This window comes from Cottoperca gobio, chromosome 7, assembly GCF_900634415.1.
Source record: "Cottoperca gobio chromosome 7, fCotGob3.1, whole genome shotgun sequence".
Classification (NCBI taxonomy): domain Eukaryota; kingdom Metazoa; phylum Chordata; class Actinopteri; order Perciformes; family Bovichtidae; genus Cottoperca; species Cottoperca gobio.
The window spans coordinates 8,306,901-8,324,617 of record NC_041361.1 but is presented as its reverse complement, the minus strand read 5'-3'; the positions used below and the strand labels follow the sequence as shown (position 1 = coordinate 8,324,617).

General features: G+C 40.6%; 3 protein-coding genes across 13 annotated transcripts in view; 1 reads left to right on the top strand and 2 right to left on the bottom strand.

Moving 5' to 3' along the window:
• Positions 1-85: 85 nt before the first annotated feature.
• On the bottom strand, positions 86-8,397 carry ddx20 (DEAD (Asp-Glu-Ala-Asp) box polypeptide 20). Its single transcript, XM_029436542.1, has 11 exons — positions 8,159-8,397; positions 6,083-6,177; positions 5,419-5,587; positions 5,213-5,327; positions 3,951-4,093; positions 3,260-3,398; positions 3,092-3,150; positions 2,473-2,555; positions 2,231-2,336; positions 1,584-1,685; positions 86-1,452 (listed from the first exon to the last, which is right to left on the bottom strand). The coding sequence occupies exons 1-11, from the start codon at positions 8,352-8,354 to the stop codon at positions 311-313; spliced, it is 2,349 nt and encodes a 782-aa protein (XP_029292402.1). The 5' UTR covers positions 8,355-8,397; the 3' UTR covers positions 86-310.
• A 179-nt stretch (positions 8,398-8,576) lies between these two features.
• On the top strand, positions 8,577-12,712 carry parapinopsina (parapinopsin a). The gene is made up of 6 exons (XM_029436058.1): positions 8,577-8,699; positions 9,646-9,979; positions 11,582-11,672; positions 11,774-12,011; positions 12,117-12,359; positions 12,468-12,712. Exons 2-6 carry the CDS (start codon positions 9,646-9,648, stop codon positions 12,606-12,608), a joined length of 1,047 nt encoding a protein of 348 aa, XP_029291918.1. The 5' UTR covers positions 8,577-8,699; the 3' UTR covers positions 12,609-12,712.
• Positions 12,713-13,528: 816 nt separating this feature from the next.
• LOC115010508 (cyclin-dependent kinase 16-like) overlaps positions 13,529-17,717 on the bottom strand; it is a 39,466-nt gene continuing 35,277 nt past the window's right edge. For 6 of the 11 annotated variants that reach the window (XM_029435095.1, XM_029435090.1, XM_029435098.1 and 3 more), the window contains one exon: positions 13,529-17,597. In XM_029435095.1, the coding sequence (XP_029290955.1) occupies positions 17,494-17,597 (104 nt within the window). In that variant the 3' untranslated portion in view covers positions 13,529-17,493. The remainder of the gene's footprint in view (positions 17,598-17,717) is intronic. The other 5 variants (XM_029435096.1, XM_029435100.1, XR_003832484.1 and 2 more) reach the window with 4 other exon arrangements.

The window sequence follows — 17,717 nt, the reverse complement described above, 5'->3', positions numbered from 1 at the left end:
AAAGTTATCACACTATATATATATTAATATAAAAGCAAAAAGCATGTGAACATTTAGTCTTAACAGAAGAGGACATTAAAAAAAATACATGCTCCATACTGGTCATTTATTAGAAAAGTAATTGGGACAGTTATGGTATACATTCATGGAAAAACATACAAATTAACTATATTGTAAGTGCAATGTGTCAGACCAGAAAAGCAAACATTTGTACTTGATTATTTTTTGCAGGGGAAATTGCTGACACAATTTCTGACTAGAAAGCACGATTAGACGTCCTGATAAACAATCGATAAACATTACAGACACGTCAGCGTTTCATGAGTTCTTCCATGTAGACAGCATTCATACGATACGCTGCCATCCAGTTGTGGGCTACACTGTAGTAGCTTTGGTAACCTTGCTCTTGATAAGGAGACATGGAGGCGTAGTAATCGTTCCAGGCTCTGTAGCTGGCTCTCCAGTAAGATTCAGCGCTCCGTGGCTCCTCTTCATCATCCTCATCGTATTCTTCTTCATCCCTTTCCCTCTTTGGCTCTCGGTTCATCTTCTCCGGAGTAGTTTTGCTCCGTTTCCCAGCCTTTTCTTTAACCTTTCTGGATTCACTTCTGCTATTCTGTGCTGGAGCCATCTGACCGAGATGCCCGCTCGATTTAACCGTTGGTGCGGATTCATAGCTCTTAGGCTGAGACGAAGCTCTCGCACTTGATGCGCAGGCTGTCTGGTGATACATTTTGGGAGCAGAAGAAGTACAAGCGTTGGATCTAGTGGACTCTGCGTTTGGTTTGGACACAGTAGGCGTCTGTCCGGCTTCAGTCAGAGGCTTAGTGATTGCTCTGCATCCCCCTCCTGGAGTCTGATCTTTCTCATCATCTTCGTCAGATTGCGAGCTTGAAGAACCAGAAACTGACCTCGGAGGTGAAAAGTCAGATTTCCGCCTATTTTGTTTGAACATTTGAGAACTGTCATCATTAAGCGTGATACACTCTCTATGCCAATCACCGTCCTCTCCCCCTCTGAACTCCCTGATGACCTCCACTGATCTCCCCAACCCTGTGGTAATGAAGCTGTGGAAGTCCCGCTCAGCCTTCTCTAAGGTCATAAACCTTGACCTACAACTCTTGAACGAGGTGAGAGGAGGGATCTTTGGCAGAGCCTCCTGCTGCTCTTTTCGAGTCCGGACCGCCTGAGGAGGATGCTGTGGGAGAGTGTCTTTTACAGGAGACGCTCTTCTAGGATTCCCTTCGCCGTGTGCTTCCAGCTTGGGTGCTGGATGAGTCTTCTCTAGCTTCCTTTGACCGCTGTGCTTCAGAGAATCATCCGTGACTGACGTGGCACACTTCTTCTTCTTCTCTGTCCTGTAGGAGGGCTGGGGTAAGGGACCTGGAGTAGACGCCTCAGTGCAGACATCCCAGTCACATGACTCATCCATCAACCCAGGCTCTATGGTGGCTGAAAAGGACAGAAAACAGACTTTAATTACTTTTCACACAAATCACATTAAGTTAAAGGCTTTGTTTTGGGGTTTTTTAAGTTTCACATGCTGCATGCAAAACTCTTCGCAGACATGCGGAGGGACTCACATGGCAATGTAGACAAGCTCAGGCCACACTTTTGAGCAATGGCCATCATCTTGTTCTCCTCCTCACCATGGCAACAGTAGGTCACAGCCAGCCCCTGAGTGCCTACAAACAAAATGTAATCACGATGAGAACCTCGTTCAAATAATAGAAAGAACTAAAAGGAGGGTGTGAGAGCTCTGTGTCCAGGGATGGCAGGTGTACATGACAAGTCACGATAATTACAATTAAACGCAGATGATTAGGAACCTCTTGACCTTGCTAGGTGGGTCACACTTAGTACTCCAGAGACTCAAGCTGATCCTCATGCGTCAGCTGTTATGTTGCTCCGATTAACCGATTATCAGTTAATCGCTGTTTATAATAAAAATATATTAACCGATAACGCAGAAGACGAGGGACGTGTGAAGTAAGTTAGAAAATGTTGTGTAGATTTGCTGTAGTATAATAATAATAATAATAATAATAATAATAAATTATACATGTAAAGCGCTTTTCTGAAAACTTAGTGGCACTAGATTTCTTACTCTTTCTTTTCTAATGAGATTGAGTTACAGGTTTGTTTGGTGACCGCCCTGTAGGGTCCCACAAACTACTCGTTTATTCCAATTGCTTATTTCTACTACGACCAGACAGTATAGTAGACTAACCGAAGCGGCCAGCGCGTCCAATTCGGTGCATATACGTCTCCCAGTCATGCGGCACGTCCAGATTAATCACCAAGTTTACTTTCTCTGCATCTATACCTCTGGATGTCTGACAGGAAGGGAAGAACAGAGAAAACAACATTAGGGAACGAATGATAATAATAAAACTCAATACTTGTACAACACTTATAAGAGATACATGAAGACAAGAACGCCAGTGATGGGTGAGAATGAGTGTGTCTCACGAGGTCAGTGGAGATGAGCACCCTGCACTGGTACTGCTTCAGTTTTGACATGGCGTCCAGTCTCTGGTCCTGACTCAGACCACCTGCACACATCAAATCAGATTTTCATAACTTATGTTTGTCCTCTCTATTGCAAAAGGGACAAATATTTTTTCCATATAAAAATCAATTATTTGTTACGTCTATGGAGAGGTGGCAGTGGCATATGACAAGTTAAACAACCCCAAACAGATGCCTGGCAAACAGTATAAATTTTCTTTTTTTTAAATTAATTAATAAATACATTTTCTTTTTTGTATTAATTAATAAATATATATATATTTATTTTTTTTATTTTTTTATTAATGAAAATATATATAAATATATCTTTTTTTATTTTTTATTTATTAATAAATATATATCTTTTTTTTTTTTTAAAGCCAATTTACAACCACACAAAAAGCCATACATTTTAGATAATGTATCCATCAAATGTTCAATATTTTTACTTCAAAATCAAATCAAACTATCAAAATCAAACTATCAGAATGACCAACATTACACTTTCTGTTGATTGATTTCTGATGTCATTACTACACTCCACACAAAAACTACTGCTTTTCCAAAATGGTCCTCTCACCTGAGATACAAACAGCAGGTAAGCCTTTGGAGGACAGGATGTCTGCCAGGTGCTGAGCCCTGTGGGAGCAATACACACCGTTTCTCAGAGACACACAAATAAATGAGATATAATTTTCTTGGTGATAAAGATAATCAAGAATACCAATGAGGGTTAGCATTTAAATACCTTGTGTGTAGGTTGGAGAACACCAGGGCCTGGTTGAATGGGATTTTACTGAAAAGCTCCAGCAAATGCTGCACCTTCTCCTGGAAAACCATGTGAGGTAAAGGATGGGACTGCACCAGCTTGTAATACTGCTTCAGGCCTGGCAGGGGGCACACAAGGACAACATACTTTAGGAGAATATATAATTCAAGCATTACACATGTGTTTTTAGAGAACGAAAAAAACATTATCCAGAGTTCTTTTGGTGGGATGTGTACACAGTCACTGCATTTCTTAAACTCAGAAGAAGCCATTTCAGTCAACTATAAACTTAAAAGTAAAAAATTAGGCATAAATTTGATTCTGTCAAAAAAGATAAGTGTTTTCAGAACGGGCCTTATGTTACTCTGTGCTTACTCTCAATCTTTTCGCACCCTCAGGAAGAAAGTACATTTTCTGGCAGGAAATAACCCCTTAACACATGTCACAATACAAACCTTACTATTCTGTCAATGGTGTTATGGGGAGCCTCTCTTAGCCAGGATAGCAGATAATTCCTGACACTGTACAGTTTAAAAACATTAATTAGAAATAGCCGACAGGCCGAGTGATTTTCCCCGACAAAGTGATGCTTAAACCCTTTAAATGAAGTTAGGTTTCCCTCAGCTGTCGGCGGTAACAATGATCGCAGTACAGCTGACCAGGGTCTTACCTTTAAGGCCCAAGTCACTAGGGTTGAGTCTGACAAAAGTGGGCTCTCTCATGTAGCGTGTAAGGTGCTGAGCCAGGGATTCTGGGTAGGTGGCAGAAAGTGCCAGCATCTGTTTGTTCACAGGCAGAGAGGAAAAGATCCAGCTGAAGAGACAAGCGGAGGAGGTGGGTCAATTTCAGTGTGTTTTTGTAAAAAAAAAAAAAAACATGCAATTTATGATATTTCATTGCATTTGTTATTATGAAGGGCTCCAGTCCAAGTACTCTGGTTGAATAACATCACCCCCAATGCTGCCGTATCATATCAACCCTCCTGTTATATTCCCAGTATAGAGTATATATACACAGTATAGTATATACCCAGTGCATGTTTAATTATCCAAAGAATTGTCAGAAACTCCAAAATCCAGATTTTTTTTGACTGTACATTATTTGTAACTCTTATTATTATCAATTCAATCAATAGTTAGGGTTAGGGTTACAGATCATGGTTCCATTAGGATCATTCACTCGTTTTTCCCAAAAAATAGACATTCAAACTCCCCCCCCCCGCCCATCAGGTGATAAATAGAGATGAGACACCTCTTCTGTTCAGGGTCAAATTGACCCGTTCACTCAAGCCAAATGAGTCATAAGGATTTTTATTGAAAGTAAACTTTTAGTGCCACGTCGAGCACAATCCTCATGCCCTGATTCCTCTCTGGGGCTCCTCCAACCGGTTTTCCAGTGTAAAGCTGCAGGTTCAGTGCATAGCTGCAGTTTGCATCACATGATGCCCAGATTTTTATGCCATATTTTAACAGTTTGGAAGGCATGTATTGCTTAAACGGGCCACGACCTCTGAATGCCACCAGTCTTTCATCTACCGTGACATTAGATCCTGGGTTATAGAGTAGTGGAAGCCGCTCTACCCACTTGTCCCACACTGTCCTAATAGATGCCAGCTTGTCGCTCTCACGTTTGCCAGCTCTTGTCTCACGATTATCAAATCGGATTACTGTGGAGGAAATGTGAAAGGTCTCCAGAGACATTGTGGCTCGGAATATGTTCCTGTCTGTGTCTGCATCCCACAGGATGGCTGTTGATTCATCCTTGGACTTGTAGACCCCAGCCAGGATGAGGAGACCCAAATATGCATGTAAAGAAGTTTCATTAAAAGAAAATTACTTTAAAAGTATTTTTCCTAGATTTTCAAACGGGTCAATTTGACCCTTAACAGGAGGGTTAAATAGGAGTATGATTATATGTTTCTGTCCGTCTTACTTTATCTGTTCCTGGAAGCTGCCCTCCTCCAGCAGCTTGTCTGCCTCATCCAGAACAAACAGTCTGATACTGGCGGTGGATAACATGTCCAGCTCGATAAGCTGTTTGATACGACCTGCATACATAACCAGAAGTAAAAAAAAAAAAAATGAAAACAGTATTACAGTTGCATCTAATGCCTCTCTATTAATCCATTGGCCTCTTACCGGGCGAGCCCACAGCTATATGGCACTTCTTCAGATTGGTTTTGTCCTGACTCACAGGCCGGCCCCCGATGAAAACATGGCACTCGAGGCCCTCCACGGCACAGCCTATGGCCATCACCACCGAGTGGATCTGCACCGCTATCTCGCGTGTAGGAGCCAGAACAAGAACCTGCATGTGGAAGAAAGGGTGGTTTGTGAAGAAAGTCATACGCCAACAACCACTTACTTTTGATTGGGAGCCGATTAACAGATAGAGAAGTTGAGGGGAGTTCCCAATCAGTAAGACCCCGCAGCTAATAAGATTACACGAGAATGCAGCCAGTTTATCAAGACGACCAGATGTACTTCTGCTTGATCAACAATTCCCTCTTTCATTTACACTTTTGACAGTGAGCAGCTTGAATTCATCAGATTAAGACCTTCAAAGTGATTAGTTCTCATGACCATCTGTTGCTGGCCAAATTGAGCAGTGGTCAATTTCAAAATAAAACATCGGTTTACCCTATTAATGTGTATTACTATTTGTTAGAAGATGCCCGAAGACTGATAAATAAAGTACTTTTTTTAAACTGCATGCATCGCTGATATTAAAAAGAATAGGAAGGATACATTTCTCCATATTACACTTCATCATCTTGATCTCGACTGGCGTGAATCTGCTCACCTGAGTTGCAGGATTCTCCAGGACCAGAGAGTCCAGGGCGATGGTGCAGAACACGCATGTCTTCCCCGTGCCAGACTTGGCCTGTACAATCAAATCTGAAACAGATTGACAATGTAGGGCTGCACAGTTAGTCTGAATAATCACAATCATAATTTTGACTTTCACAGTTAATTAAACTAGATTGCATGTAATATTGATGATTCACCATCTAGAGTGCCCAATCTGCTGCATCAATTCAGGTGCTTCCTATCCACAGTTAAACTGTATGACCAATCAGACGCGTTTTCTTCAAGCACACTCTGATTAAGCGCTCTCTGCTTCTCAGCTGCCGGCGAGAGCGTTTTAACTACACAGACAATCTTCCATTGGAAAGTATATCTCCCATGTAAGGATAAATCCTTTCAGATGCTTGCATGTTGTAGAGGCATTTTTCCAAATTTGTGCAATAAACTTTATTTCTAAAGAACTACTTAAAATCAAGGTGAATAAATTGTGATCACAATAATGGCATTATCATTTTTGCCATCATCCCACAGCCTAAAGCAAAAAGGGTCACTTTGTTCTCTTGTTGTATGCATACAGTGCTGGTTTAATTCTGCCAGTATTTCAGATACCAGCCAGTGTTTTCACTGAACTACTCTCCACTGAAAATAATCACTAATAAAAACATTTACAGCATGTTCTAAGCATTATACAGACGAGGGGCGTCGCTTCTGGACCTGTGCTATATGTTGCTGTTAAAACACATTTAAAACAATTTTTCATGGCTGTAAGCGCAACATTACAGGAAAGATAAATTACATTCACATTTCTGCCTCCGTCCCAATACAATGGAGGCAGAAATGTGAACTAATGGTTAAGTGTAAAGTGTCATTTTTCTATTGACCTTTTAATATTAGATTGATAATAAGGTTAGGGTTAGAGCGATATCTCCAGTTTCGCATAATCTAGCATCAGTTAATCACTAATTGTAGTCTGTATACATTGGAAAGATGGGCATGGCAAATCTTGGAAAGTGTAGTTAAATATATATATAAATAATTGTATAATTTTAGTGTGAAAATCTTATCCTAGAAAAGACTGCATGCACATGAACTCATACGTACATTCACATCCAATCTGGAAAGGGCAAATAGTTAATTTTCTCTCTGTAATATTCCTGTCCAACAACAGAAAAAGCCAAAGCACTGTAAGCCAAAAAAATCACAAAGTGAAGCCACAAATCTTCACAGATAACAAGCTGCAACAAGAGAATGTGTTTGCCTTTTTGCGAGAAAGAATCAATTCAATTAAATCTATTAAATTGTTTAAATGTTTCAGCTCTATGACACATGCCCATCATGTTTGAAATATGATAATAAACTGTATCATTTTGTTTCCGACTATTGATCAGATAAACAAGAAAAAAAAGTTTCACATTTGGCTCTTGTCATTCAAAATGCTGTTGTTTTTTGGTTTTGGACAGTCGGACAGACAAAACAAGATATTTGAAGACGTCACTTTGGGCTGTGGCAAATTATATTTATATTATTTCCTGAAATTTGGCACACAAACCAATAATCGAGGAAAATAGTCACTGAATTATTCAATAATAAAATTGATTGTTTTGTCCGACCAACAGTCAAAACCATTAATTATTCAGACTACATATTAAAAAGGAAAAAGTCAGGCCGGATTTTACTGGATGTCTGCTTTAAAAAGAATTACAGGCTGGAAGTTGATGAATATTTGAAATGTATCGTTGAACATTTGTTTGAATGATTAATCGATTATCATAATAGTGGTTAATTATCATCCATTATCAGCCTCATCATTTTGAACTTAAATGATTCACCAAGGGACCTGAATGGAACATGTCATGCATCAATAATAGGAGTTTTTCTACTCGAGCTGAGTTTGTATTGGTGCTACTGTGGAATAAAACAATACCATTTGTTCTGCAGCACAAATGAAAAGATCACATGTGCATATTTAGTCAGTCAGTCAGCAGACGTGTTTCGACAGCTAAACAGGCATCTATAAACTATGAAACACATGAACACATGTGGAGCAGCCCTCACGGTTTCATGAACCCACCAAGTCCGCAGCGGCCCAGCGGGATCGCCTTGAGCTGGATCGGGGAGGGTTTCTGGAAGCCTGAGGAGGACAGTCCGTCCAGCACGGCCTGAGAGAGCAGCAGGGAGCTGAAGTCGATTCCCTCCGACAGAATCACATCATCGGTCCGCTTTCGCGTTTCGATGTCGTGGGCTGCTTTCCTCACGGAGGTAGCCATGTTGACTGTACTTGTTTACCGCCGGTGATCAAATTCAGCTGCTTTAATGCGGTGCTCGAGCTTCAGCTGCAGTCTGTAGCGCCCTCTTGTGACTGGGAGGAGAGTTGAGGTCCCATCTCCCAGAGAGAGAGAGACTGGAAGTCTTCAATCTGCTCGACCAAAAGAAGATCACCTGGGATTTTTAAAAATACTTTGCAATTAGTTAAAGACAGTATGGAGGGCAAATTGTGGTCCATCGGTGCACATTGATTTTCTTGGTAAACCTGATTAACAATTAGAACAACTTCTGGGTTGCCAGGTTGGGAATAATCCCTCTGGGTCTTGTTTATCCTTCATACGCTACAGGTAAAGATGCAGGTATACATGTTGGTAATCTATTATTAAATACATTTACACATTTTGTAGCCATCAAGCTTGACGTTATATCCATCCATCGTCTACTGCTTATGACGTTATACATTTCATTAAATTGTAAATAAATAGATTTAGGTGCCAGGATGAGCCTGAATTAATGGTTATGTATCTACCCTGCTATAGTGTCCTTGAGCGACACAATCCGTCTCAAACACTGCTGTCGTAATGCTCTTTCCTATATCTGACCTTTGACCTCTTTAAAAAGGGGCTTAATTAATTGATAGATTAAAAATCAGTGACCTATTTATAGTTACCATATTTCGGGGTTTTTTGCCTGACAAATGTTATCTGATCCAAAAGAAGTGCCCGTGCAAGTCATTGCTGTGCAAAACTAACGTTATGCCTCTGTGTACTGAGTAATTCAGTGTATACAGAAATGTGTGACATTAACAAACAAAAAAAAAGCAGACATGCATTTCACTCTGATCCTAAAACCCACATTGTGCTACTGAATCCCTTCTTCATTACTCAGCAGCAGCTGTAAACCCGGCAATCATGGAAAGTGCAGTCTTACAGGATATTAGGCTGAATTATTGTCTTCACAATCCGGATCTACAGATTTGGTTTTTCAAGAATTAAATGTCATGGCGTAGAGCCTCCCGCCTCTTATTGGGCTTATTAAAAGGGTCACATATCCCTCTCGTCTCTTGAGCTGCACCAGAGCAGAAACATGCCGCATCAGTAGAAAAAGAGGAGTTGTTAATATTATTGGATTACTGTTTGATTGATTGATTGATTTTCTTTTGTTTTTAAACTTACATTTGTTTTAAACTGAAACTGTTGTTTTCACCTGTGGATATTTTGGACTTCAGTTGGATTTGTTTTGAGCTAAGGTTGTAGAAGGACCACTGACCTTGTTTCATTTTCACTGTGTAAGATGGAGCACCTTGCCCTTCATGATGGAAACTCCTCATCATCTCACAGCTCAGTCAACGCAGAGATCCTGTCTCGGACTGGCTACACACTACTGGCCGTTATCATGGGTGTGTTCTCTGTGGCGGGGATCTTCCTCAATGTCCTGGTGATCGTGGTGACAGTGAGACACAGACAGCTGAGGCAGCCACTCAGCTATGCCCTGGTAAATCTGGCCATATGTGACCTGGGCTGCGCTGTGTTTGGAGGTCTGCCCACCACAGTAACCAGTGCTATGGGATACTTCAGCCTGGGACGTGTGGGCTGCGTTTTAGAGGGCTTTGCTGTTTCCTTTTTTGGTGAGTCAATTCATAGCGATGCAGTATGCATGATATGTTTGTATACATACTGTTTAAGAGTTACTTACAACTTGGTATTATATCATTTGTGGTGAAAAAAGTATTCAGATAAGTTAAAGGTGTAAAAATAATCAATTAGTAAAGTAATCAAACTTCTAGTTAAGTTAGAGAAGATAAGATGTACCAACAGAATGTACTTAAATATAAATATCAAAAGTAAAAGTATTCGCTCTGCAGGAAAATTTATTATATATTACAATTATTATATATTAAAAATGTTTGATTGTTAGTGCTGATGAATCAATGCACAGATAATCATTTTGTAGCTGATCGAGGTGGAGCTACTTTATACTTACCTCCGTAAAAAAGGGGCGTAGGTTTTCAAGTTTGGGTGGGCTTAGCTCAGCGGTGAGGTGGAGCTGTGTGCACCTGCATGGTAGTACAATTACCATTAAAGGAACTCAGATGGCATGATGATGGAGAAGTAAGTCTGGGAGTTTTGCACTGAGCAAAGCCGCTACACACCCAAAGTGTTCTGTGCTGGTTGCGTCATCAATATATTAGTCATGTTAACCAGGTCCATGTTACCTGGCCTTAGTCGTGTTGACATGTCTTAGGAGTAGAGTGGACTTCACATCCTCCAGGGGGGTCCGGGGCAGAATTATTTTAACATTTTAAAGTGAATTGTATGCATCTGGTGCACTTTGAGAGCAACATTAAGATGCTAGATCTAATAGAACTTTGTGGTTTTGGTAAGGGGAGGGGGAAAAACTCTCAACACTAATATGAACAATATATCAATCAATCAAAGTATAAAAAATACCATAACCAATGACAATTAAGTGAAATATTTTCATTTTGAAAACTTTATTCTTCAAAAAGGAGCATGAGCCAGGAATCCCAGTTTCTTTCATTTGGATGTGAAGTTATAATTGTTTCTTACTAATCTTATACTTGCTAATAATCTCTGTGAGCCCAAGGGGTTGGGGTGGAAATATAAGAATGTTTGCCCTTACTGTTGAAGCCCACCTAAAATAGGCCTAGCTACGCCACTGCGCCGTAGTATAGTATAGTGGTTCCCAACCTATAGGGATCAGGCCCCCTCCAAAAGGGCCCCGAAATTAATCTGGATGCGTCAGGAGATTATTAAAGAAGTTGGAAAGAAGAATAAACAAAGTTCTGTTTCACAATTTATTTATTTTTTTACTTTTTGTCTAATTTCTGCTTTTTTGTGTGAAATTTGATAATTTTGCCCCGAAGTTAGAGACCCAACTTGACACTGCTTTTGTCATAAGCCTATAAGGCCAGGTACCACTGCTGTAATCTTTTACAATGTGTCATATTTTGGAAGATTATCATAGATGTTTGATATAAAATCTTAATGAGAAAAGTAATAAATAAATATTGTAGGCTAATGTAGTGCACTTTTCATAATACTATATTTACCTCTGAAATGTATTAAGTGGCATAACATGGAATTACTTGTGTACATAGTACTTAAGTAGATGTAGTTACTTTCTGAATTTGCAATGTCATTAATTGGTGTCAAACTAAGTAGCAGGATAATTTAGTCTTTACATATTACTTTTCTTTTCGTTTTAGGTATATCAAGTCTGTGCACAATAGCAGTCATTTCTGTGGAACGCTTCATAGTGGTGTGCTATCCCATGGGTGCTGTGCTGTTCCAGACCAGGTACAGAAGTGCCCATCAATATTTCACTTGGCAGCATTACCCAAACTGCAAAACTGTGATCGCTCCTCCAGCATGTGACACCCCGTCTCTGTCGTCCTCAGACATGCTGTTGCTGGAGTGGTGCTGTCCTGGCTGTGGTCATTTTTGTGGAACACTCCACCTCTGTTTGGTTGGGGAGGTTATGAGCTGGAGGGTGTCAAGACGTCCTGCGCCCCTAACTGGTACAGCCGGGATGTCGGGAACATGTCCTACATCATCATATATTTTTGCTTTTGCTTTGCTGTGCCCTTCTCCATCATTATAGTGTCTTACTCACGACTCTTGTGGACCCTGCGCCAGGTGAGCAACCTAAATGTTGGGCATATGGGTACACTCAATAATAAAGTGCACTTGCTTGTACCAGCAGCAAAATAAAGTATTTTCGCTTGTATTTTGGCGTCCTAGGTGACCAAACTGCAGATATGTGAGGCTGGCAGCACAAATCGTGTGGAGATGCAGGTAGCACGTATGGTAGTGGTGATGGTGTTGGCCTTTCTAGTGACCTGGCTGCCATATGCTGCCATGGCCCTCGCTGTCATCATGGACTCCAGTTTATATATTGACCCCGTCATTGCTACTATACCAGTTTACTTGGCTAAAAGCAGCACCGTCTACAACCCCATTATATATATTTTCATGAACAGACAGGTAATCCACCACACACACACACACACACACACACACACACACACAAAGAAAGGGAATGTTAGACATTTAAGTGCACTATTATTGACCATGTGCTGTATGTGTTTCCAGTTTCGAGGATATGCTGTTCCCACTGTTCTGTGTGGATGGAACCCGTGGGCCTCTGATTTACAAATATCTGAGGACGAGACCACGGTTGCTTCTCTCAACAAGACCCAAAGAGTTTCACCGAAACAATCTTTGAAAGAATAAAAGTTAATGAATCCCAATGGTCTCGGCACCGTCACAACTACTTTCAACCTTTAGGCAACCCAATCTGCACTGGACTGCAAGTTAACATTCATTTCACACCTTTAAGAAAACATCTAAAACAACATAATGTAGACACGGCCAGGATAACTCACTGATATGGATGCCAGAAAGGATGGAGGCCGTACAAATAGTCTGCAAAGAAAAACATTAAAGCAGCTCATTATGTGTTCAAACTGTCTTTTCCTGCTGAGGCTGTCACACATTTTTATGTATTCTGACAATAAAGACAACCCCTTTGTCTTCATATCTGTCATGGGCATTGGTAATTATTTATCATTATTTTTGATCTCACCATTGTGGATTGTGGGAGTTGTGTCAAATTCACAGGGTGTCAAATTTTTAAAAGTTTTAAAAGTTTAAAGATTCAAATGCACAATCTTTTGTTAACAACATACTGCTGAAACAACATACCAGGTTTGCTAAAATGATTGATATGCCTGCACATTTTTTATTCTGTGTATAGATATTATTTAAAACCTCTCTAAAGTGCCAGCAGAAACTAAAATACCCTAGCTATTTTACTCAGTGGCTTGACTTGGGTTAACAGGCTTACATCCAGTATAGTGTAAGCGATAAGAAAAGCACATACAAACTTACATACTTGGTAAACGTTTGTGAATTCTAGCTTGAATTAAATATAAAAAAATAATAAATAAATTCTTAAAATGTTCTTTCAGTTTGAGTCGGCATTTGCTAACATGGTACATTTATTTATATTTAATTTATCGCAAAATGAGAAGAAATTTGAATAACGTTCTGCAGCAAACTGCCAAAGCCAAGTCATGGAGAACACGTGGTTTGTAAATGTAATCTATCACACTAGATGGCAATATATTTACAAAGGATTTATGACAAGGAAAAAGGTAATTACATGATTTTTATTGATTTTTATTAGGTGTACACATCCCCTCTGCTTCTTAAGGTCTGTGCTTAAACATGGTACACACCCCTCGCACACAAACAGACCGTTGTCACCTTTATGGCTTTCATTGATACAAATCTAAATAATCAGTGTGTTGTACTCCTTTGCAACATGATACTTCACTCCAGCCTTTTGGATCCAGCATGTTAAACAGCAAATCACTCATCACTTAAGTCAAGTCTCACAGTTTGATCATTCAGTCATTTCTCCCTCTCTAAAGGAAAACAAATGCAATCACACTCTTCCTATTACTGTGGCTTTTTATTGATTACAGAAATATTGCTATGACTTTCATTAAGGAAAAGCAAAAAAAAAAAAAAAAATCCAGAGTGTGAATAGCTGTATCAAACCTGTACACTTTTATATATTCAGAGTGAGGGATCATCTATGTACATGCTACACACTGTCACACTCTGGGTAAATAGGTAGTCCTTCTGACAGGCGAAGACGTGGGATCAATTCACCCTTTGTGAATCCATTTCAGAAAAAGAGGCAGAAGTGACCCGAGGTCAGTGCCTGAGGAACAGGAAACTCCAATCTACACTCACAGGCCATCTCGTAAGATACAGTACATGTTGACAAGTCAACTGATTGGTGTGTGAAACAGTTGTGTGCTTGAACTCCTGGCGCTTGGAGGATTGACCTTGGTCCTGTTGTTTCTGGCAGCCTGTAACGATATCAGCGAGAAACAACAGTGTGTCTGAGTGCTTCAAGTCCTATTAAATGCTCAAAGATCTTATACAAACTAGTAACTATCTGGTCCCAATGCTGGCAGCACATTGCCATTGTTGCTGAATACTGTGTTGTCATTGTCTTCATCTTATTTAAGACAGTCTCCAGATTCATTGAGTAGCCATTACAGTTTAATGTTGGTGTAAAAAATAAATCATGTAATGTCAATGTCCCATGCACAATCTAAACCAGCTGGAGGTATTCCTCTTCCAGCAGCAGCTATTTCACATACCAACTGAGTGTTTAATACACAAACATGCTTGAAGAAGATGACACGTATGCTAAAGACATGGTACTGAACAGCAATATCATGGTCAAAGTAACAGAGTATGAATGACACAGAAGACTGACAGGTTGATGCTGAGAAATGACTCCTTCACATACGCTTTGAACCAGCTTTGTAAAAGGGTTTCAGGCCATGTTCGACATACTCTGCCACACATGGGGAGACAAACAAGACCAGCTGTACCTCACAGCATCCACAAAACGACACTAGCAATAAGTCCTGAGCTCAAGGAATGTGCAACACGTCCCCAGCCAGTCGCCATATTGTTCCGGTGGGAACACAGTAAAGACTGAGAACAGCATCCTGAAATTATCATTGCTTCTGACAAGTAAAAAGTATCATATGTACAGTTTAAGGAAAGAAAAATAAAGAGTAAAAATAAATGCAAGTGGAGTTGGGCGGGAGAGGTTTGGGTTTTTTTGAATGGCCTACTCATGATCTAAAGAGGTAAAATCAGGTGCAAAGAGAACAATTTAACATCAACACCTGTACACCACACAACAAATCAAGACTACTTCTGAGTCAAGGCAAAAGAGGAAAGGGGGTGTCTAAGAATAAGCAGGTGAGGATTTGTCCCCGCCTCGTCCTTACAGGTTGTCCTTGTGTACTAAAAACAGTAGCGTCTTGCAGCGTAGTGTTCTTTACAGCATGTGAGCATGAGGCAAATGCAATTACTGTACTGGTTTGTGAGTGTTTTTAATTGTAGTGTAGTACAGTGTCCAATTCCATTGGTGAAGGTCAATACATCTGTCACGTATGGTAAGTGAGTTGTTGTTTTGTCTTTTTTGGTTTGTTATTTTAAATCTTCTTCATTCTAATATCTAGTATGTACTTTACATCCTACTCCTGCTTGAGTGACTGATGAGGTAACGTAATGACAGCCACCCTGACTTCTACTGGACAATAAGGTGCTAAAGTTTATCTCTGTAAACTCCACGGATCTACACACTCTTCACTTTCAAGTGAAGTGTGTGTGTCTGTTCATGTGTGTTTATGTGTGTGTATTTAAGAGAGAGAGAGAGAGAGAGAGAGAGAGAGAGAGAGAGAGAGAGAGAGAGAGAGAGAGAGAGAGAGAGAGAGAGAGAGAGAGAGAGAGAGATTGTGTTTTCTGTGTGTTGTTTTAAAGATCGCGTAATAAAGGGCCAAGAGGTTAGGCGAGGGTTTAGGGTTGAGGTGCAATATTCAGAGTTTGGATTCAGGCTGAGGCGTGTTATGAAAAAGCAGAGTTCTACATCTCAGTCTCTTTATGTACAACAACAGTCTGAACAAAAAAAGAAAAGCGCAAGAGAAAGTGACAAGTTTCCACTCTCTTTCTTCACCTTTGAATCACGTCCACTTCTCACCCCTTCGTCCTCACAGCTCACTGATGCAGCAAGTTCTGGTCAAAAACCGTTTCAGCCAACGTCTTAAACGCTGCCCTCTTGTGGACAGCAGCGGTAGTAGCAGCAAGGAGAATCTTGTACTCTCCCACTTTTCTTCCATCATTTCCGCTCTTCTCTCATTTTAAATTTTTTCTATCATTGAGCTCAGTGTATAATTTATTATTGTCAAGTACAAATTCTTCAGCCTAAATTTTGTGTGGTGTTTTTTCCATGTTGCTGTATGTGTGTGTGTTTTCTTCTTCAGTGTGTGTGTGTGTGTGTGTGTGTGTGTGTGTGTGTGTGTGTGTGTGGGTTTATGTGGCAGAGTGTGTGTCGCTCCTTCAGTGTGTGTGTGGCAGGGTCAGTGAATGTATGTCTGACAGGACAGCTCCACGTGTCACTGTCCTCCTCACCTCAGCGCCCCCGCCAGCACTAAAACAACACACTCTGCCTCCTGCTCTTCCCCTGGGCTGAGAGACAGAAAGACAGAGAGAGAAAGAGAAATGTGAGAAAAGGTTTGGATTTCATTTTAGATACACCTCCACACACACACACACACATTTCACTCCATGCCAACAACACACACACAAATAAATGTTTTACTTCCAAGTTGAGCATTAAAGCATAATTAAGTGTAATTTGTAGAAGTTTGACAAATAAGTAGGCCAGGGCTCTGTGCAAGCCAGTCAAGTACTTGGATCTGGATTTGTGGAAAAAAACATTGTGAAACGGAAAGGACTTTCCGAGAAAAGTACAAGTGGACATATACTTCTGGTCATATAGTTTAGTGGTGGTATTATCAGTGCCAAGACTTAAAACAATTGGATCATATAGTTCCTGTAACCTGTAATACTGTGTGTAATTTCATGTTGCTGAAGTTAATCATACTTACCAGTCACTGTAACACACTGCAGTTTAACAAAAAACCATATCCATGCTGATAGAAAATTAATTTATAAAACACAACCAACCAAACGCACACTGCACCAAACCTCACTTACAGACTCAACAAAAAGGCTACACCTCTCGCTGTAGAAACCTAAACAGGACTGCAAAGGAAAAAAATCAAATGACCGTTCTCTGATTACATAATTTTTCTTTTATGAATATATATCGCTTCCCCTTTCATCCCTGACATGAACGCTGGGAGTGGCTCACTCTGAGAAAAAGAGGATTAGGTAAGTGAAAGCTGAGATGATGCAGGTGAGTGCTTGGCTTGTAATGTGAGGGAAGGCCGGCAGAGGCAAGAATAGGGAGAGGGAGAGGGATCAACACAAATTGAGACAAAGAAACACTAGAAAGACTAAAGGGGGGTTTGTTTTGTGTTGTTTTGGTTCAGGGAATGCAAGGAGGGGAGTGAAATGTACCAGCATTTAGTCCGGTTCAGCAACCGCGAGAGCCATACATTAAGTGGGACAAAGAGCAAATGGACAGAGGAAAGGAGGCCAGGTGACAGCCAGGGGGGACGGAACAGAAAACAGACAGAACGAAAGAGACCGTATTTACCAGAACGGTAGGGGCCACTCAGCCAGTGGAAGTGGAGGAGAGATTGTGACTCTGAGCCCTGGGATTGGCTGCTTCTCTCTGGAAGTACTGCGAGGGTGCAGAGCCTAGCTTATTGGCCATCGCTTTTAAGGGTCAGGGGAAAAGGGGGAAGGTTGGGAATATTGAGGTGTTACGGAGGAGTTGGAGTAGGGCACACAAGGGAGATAGAAAGAATTAAGGAGAAGATGAACATTGCGAAAGAA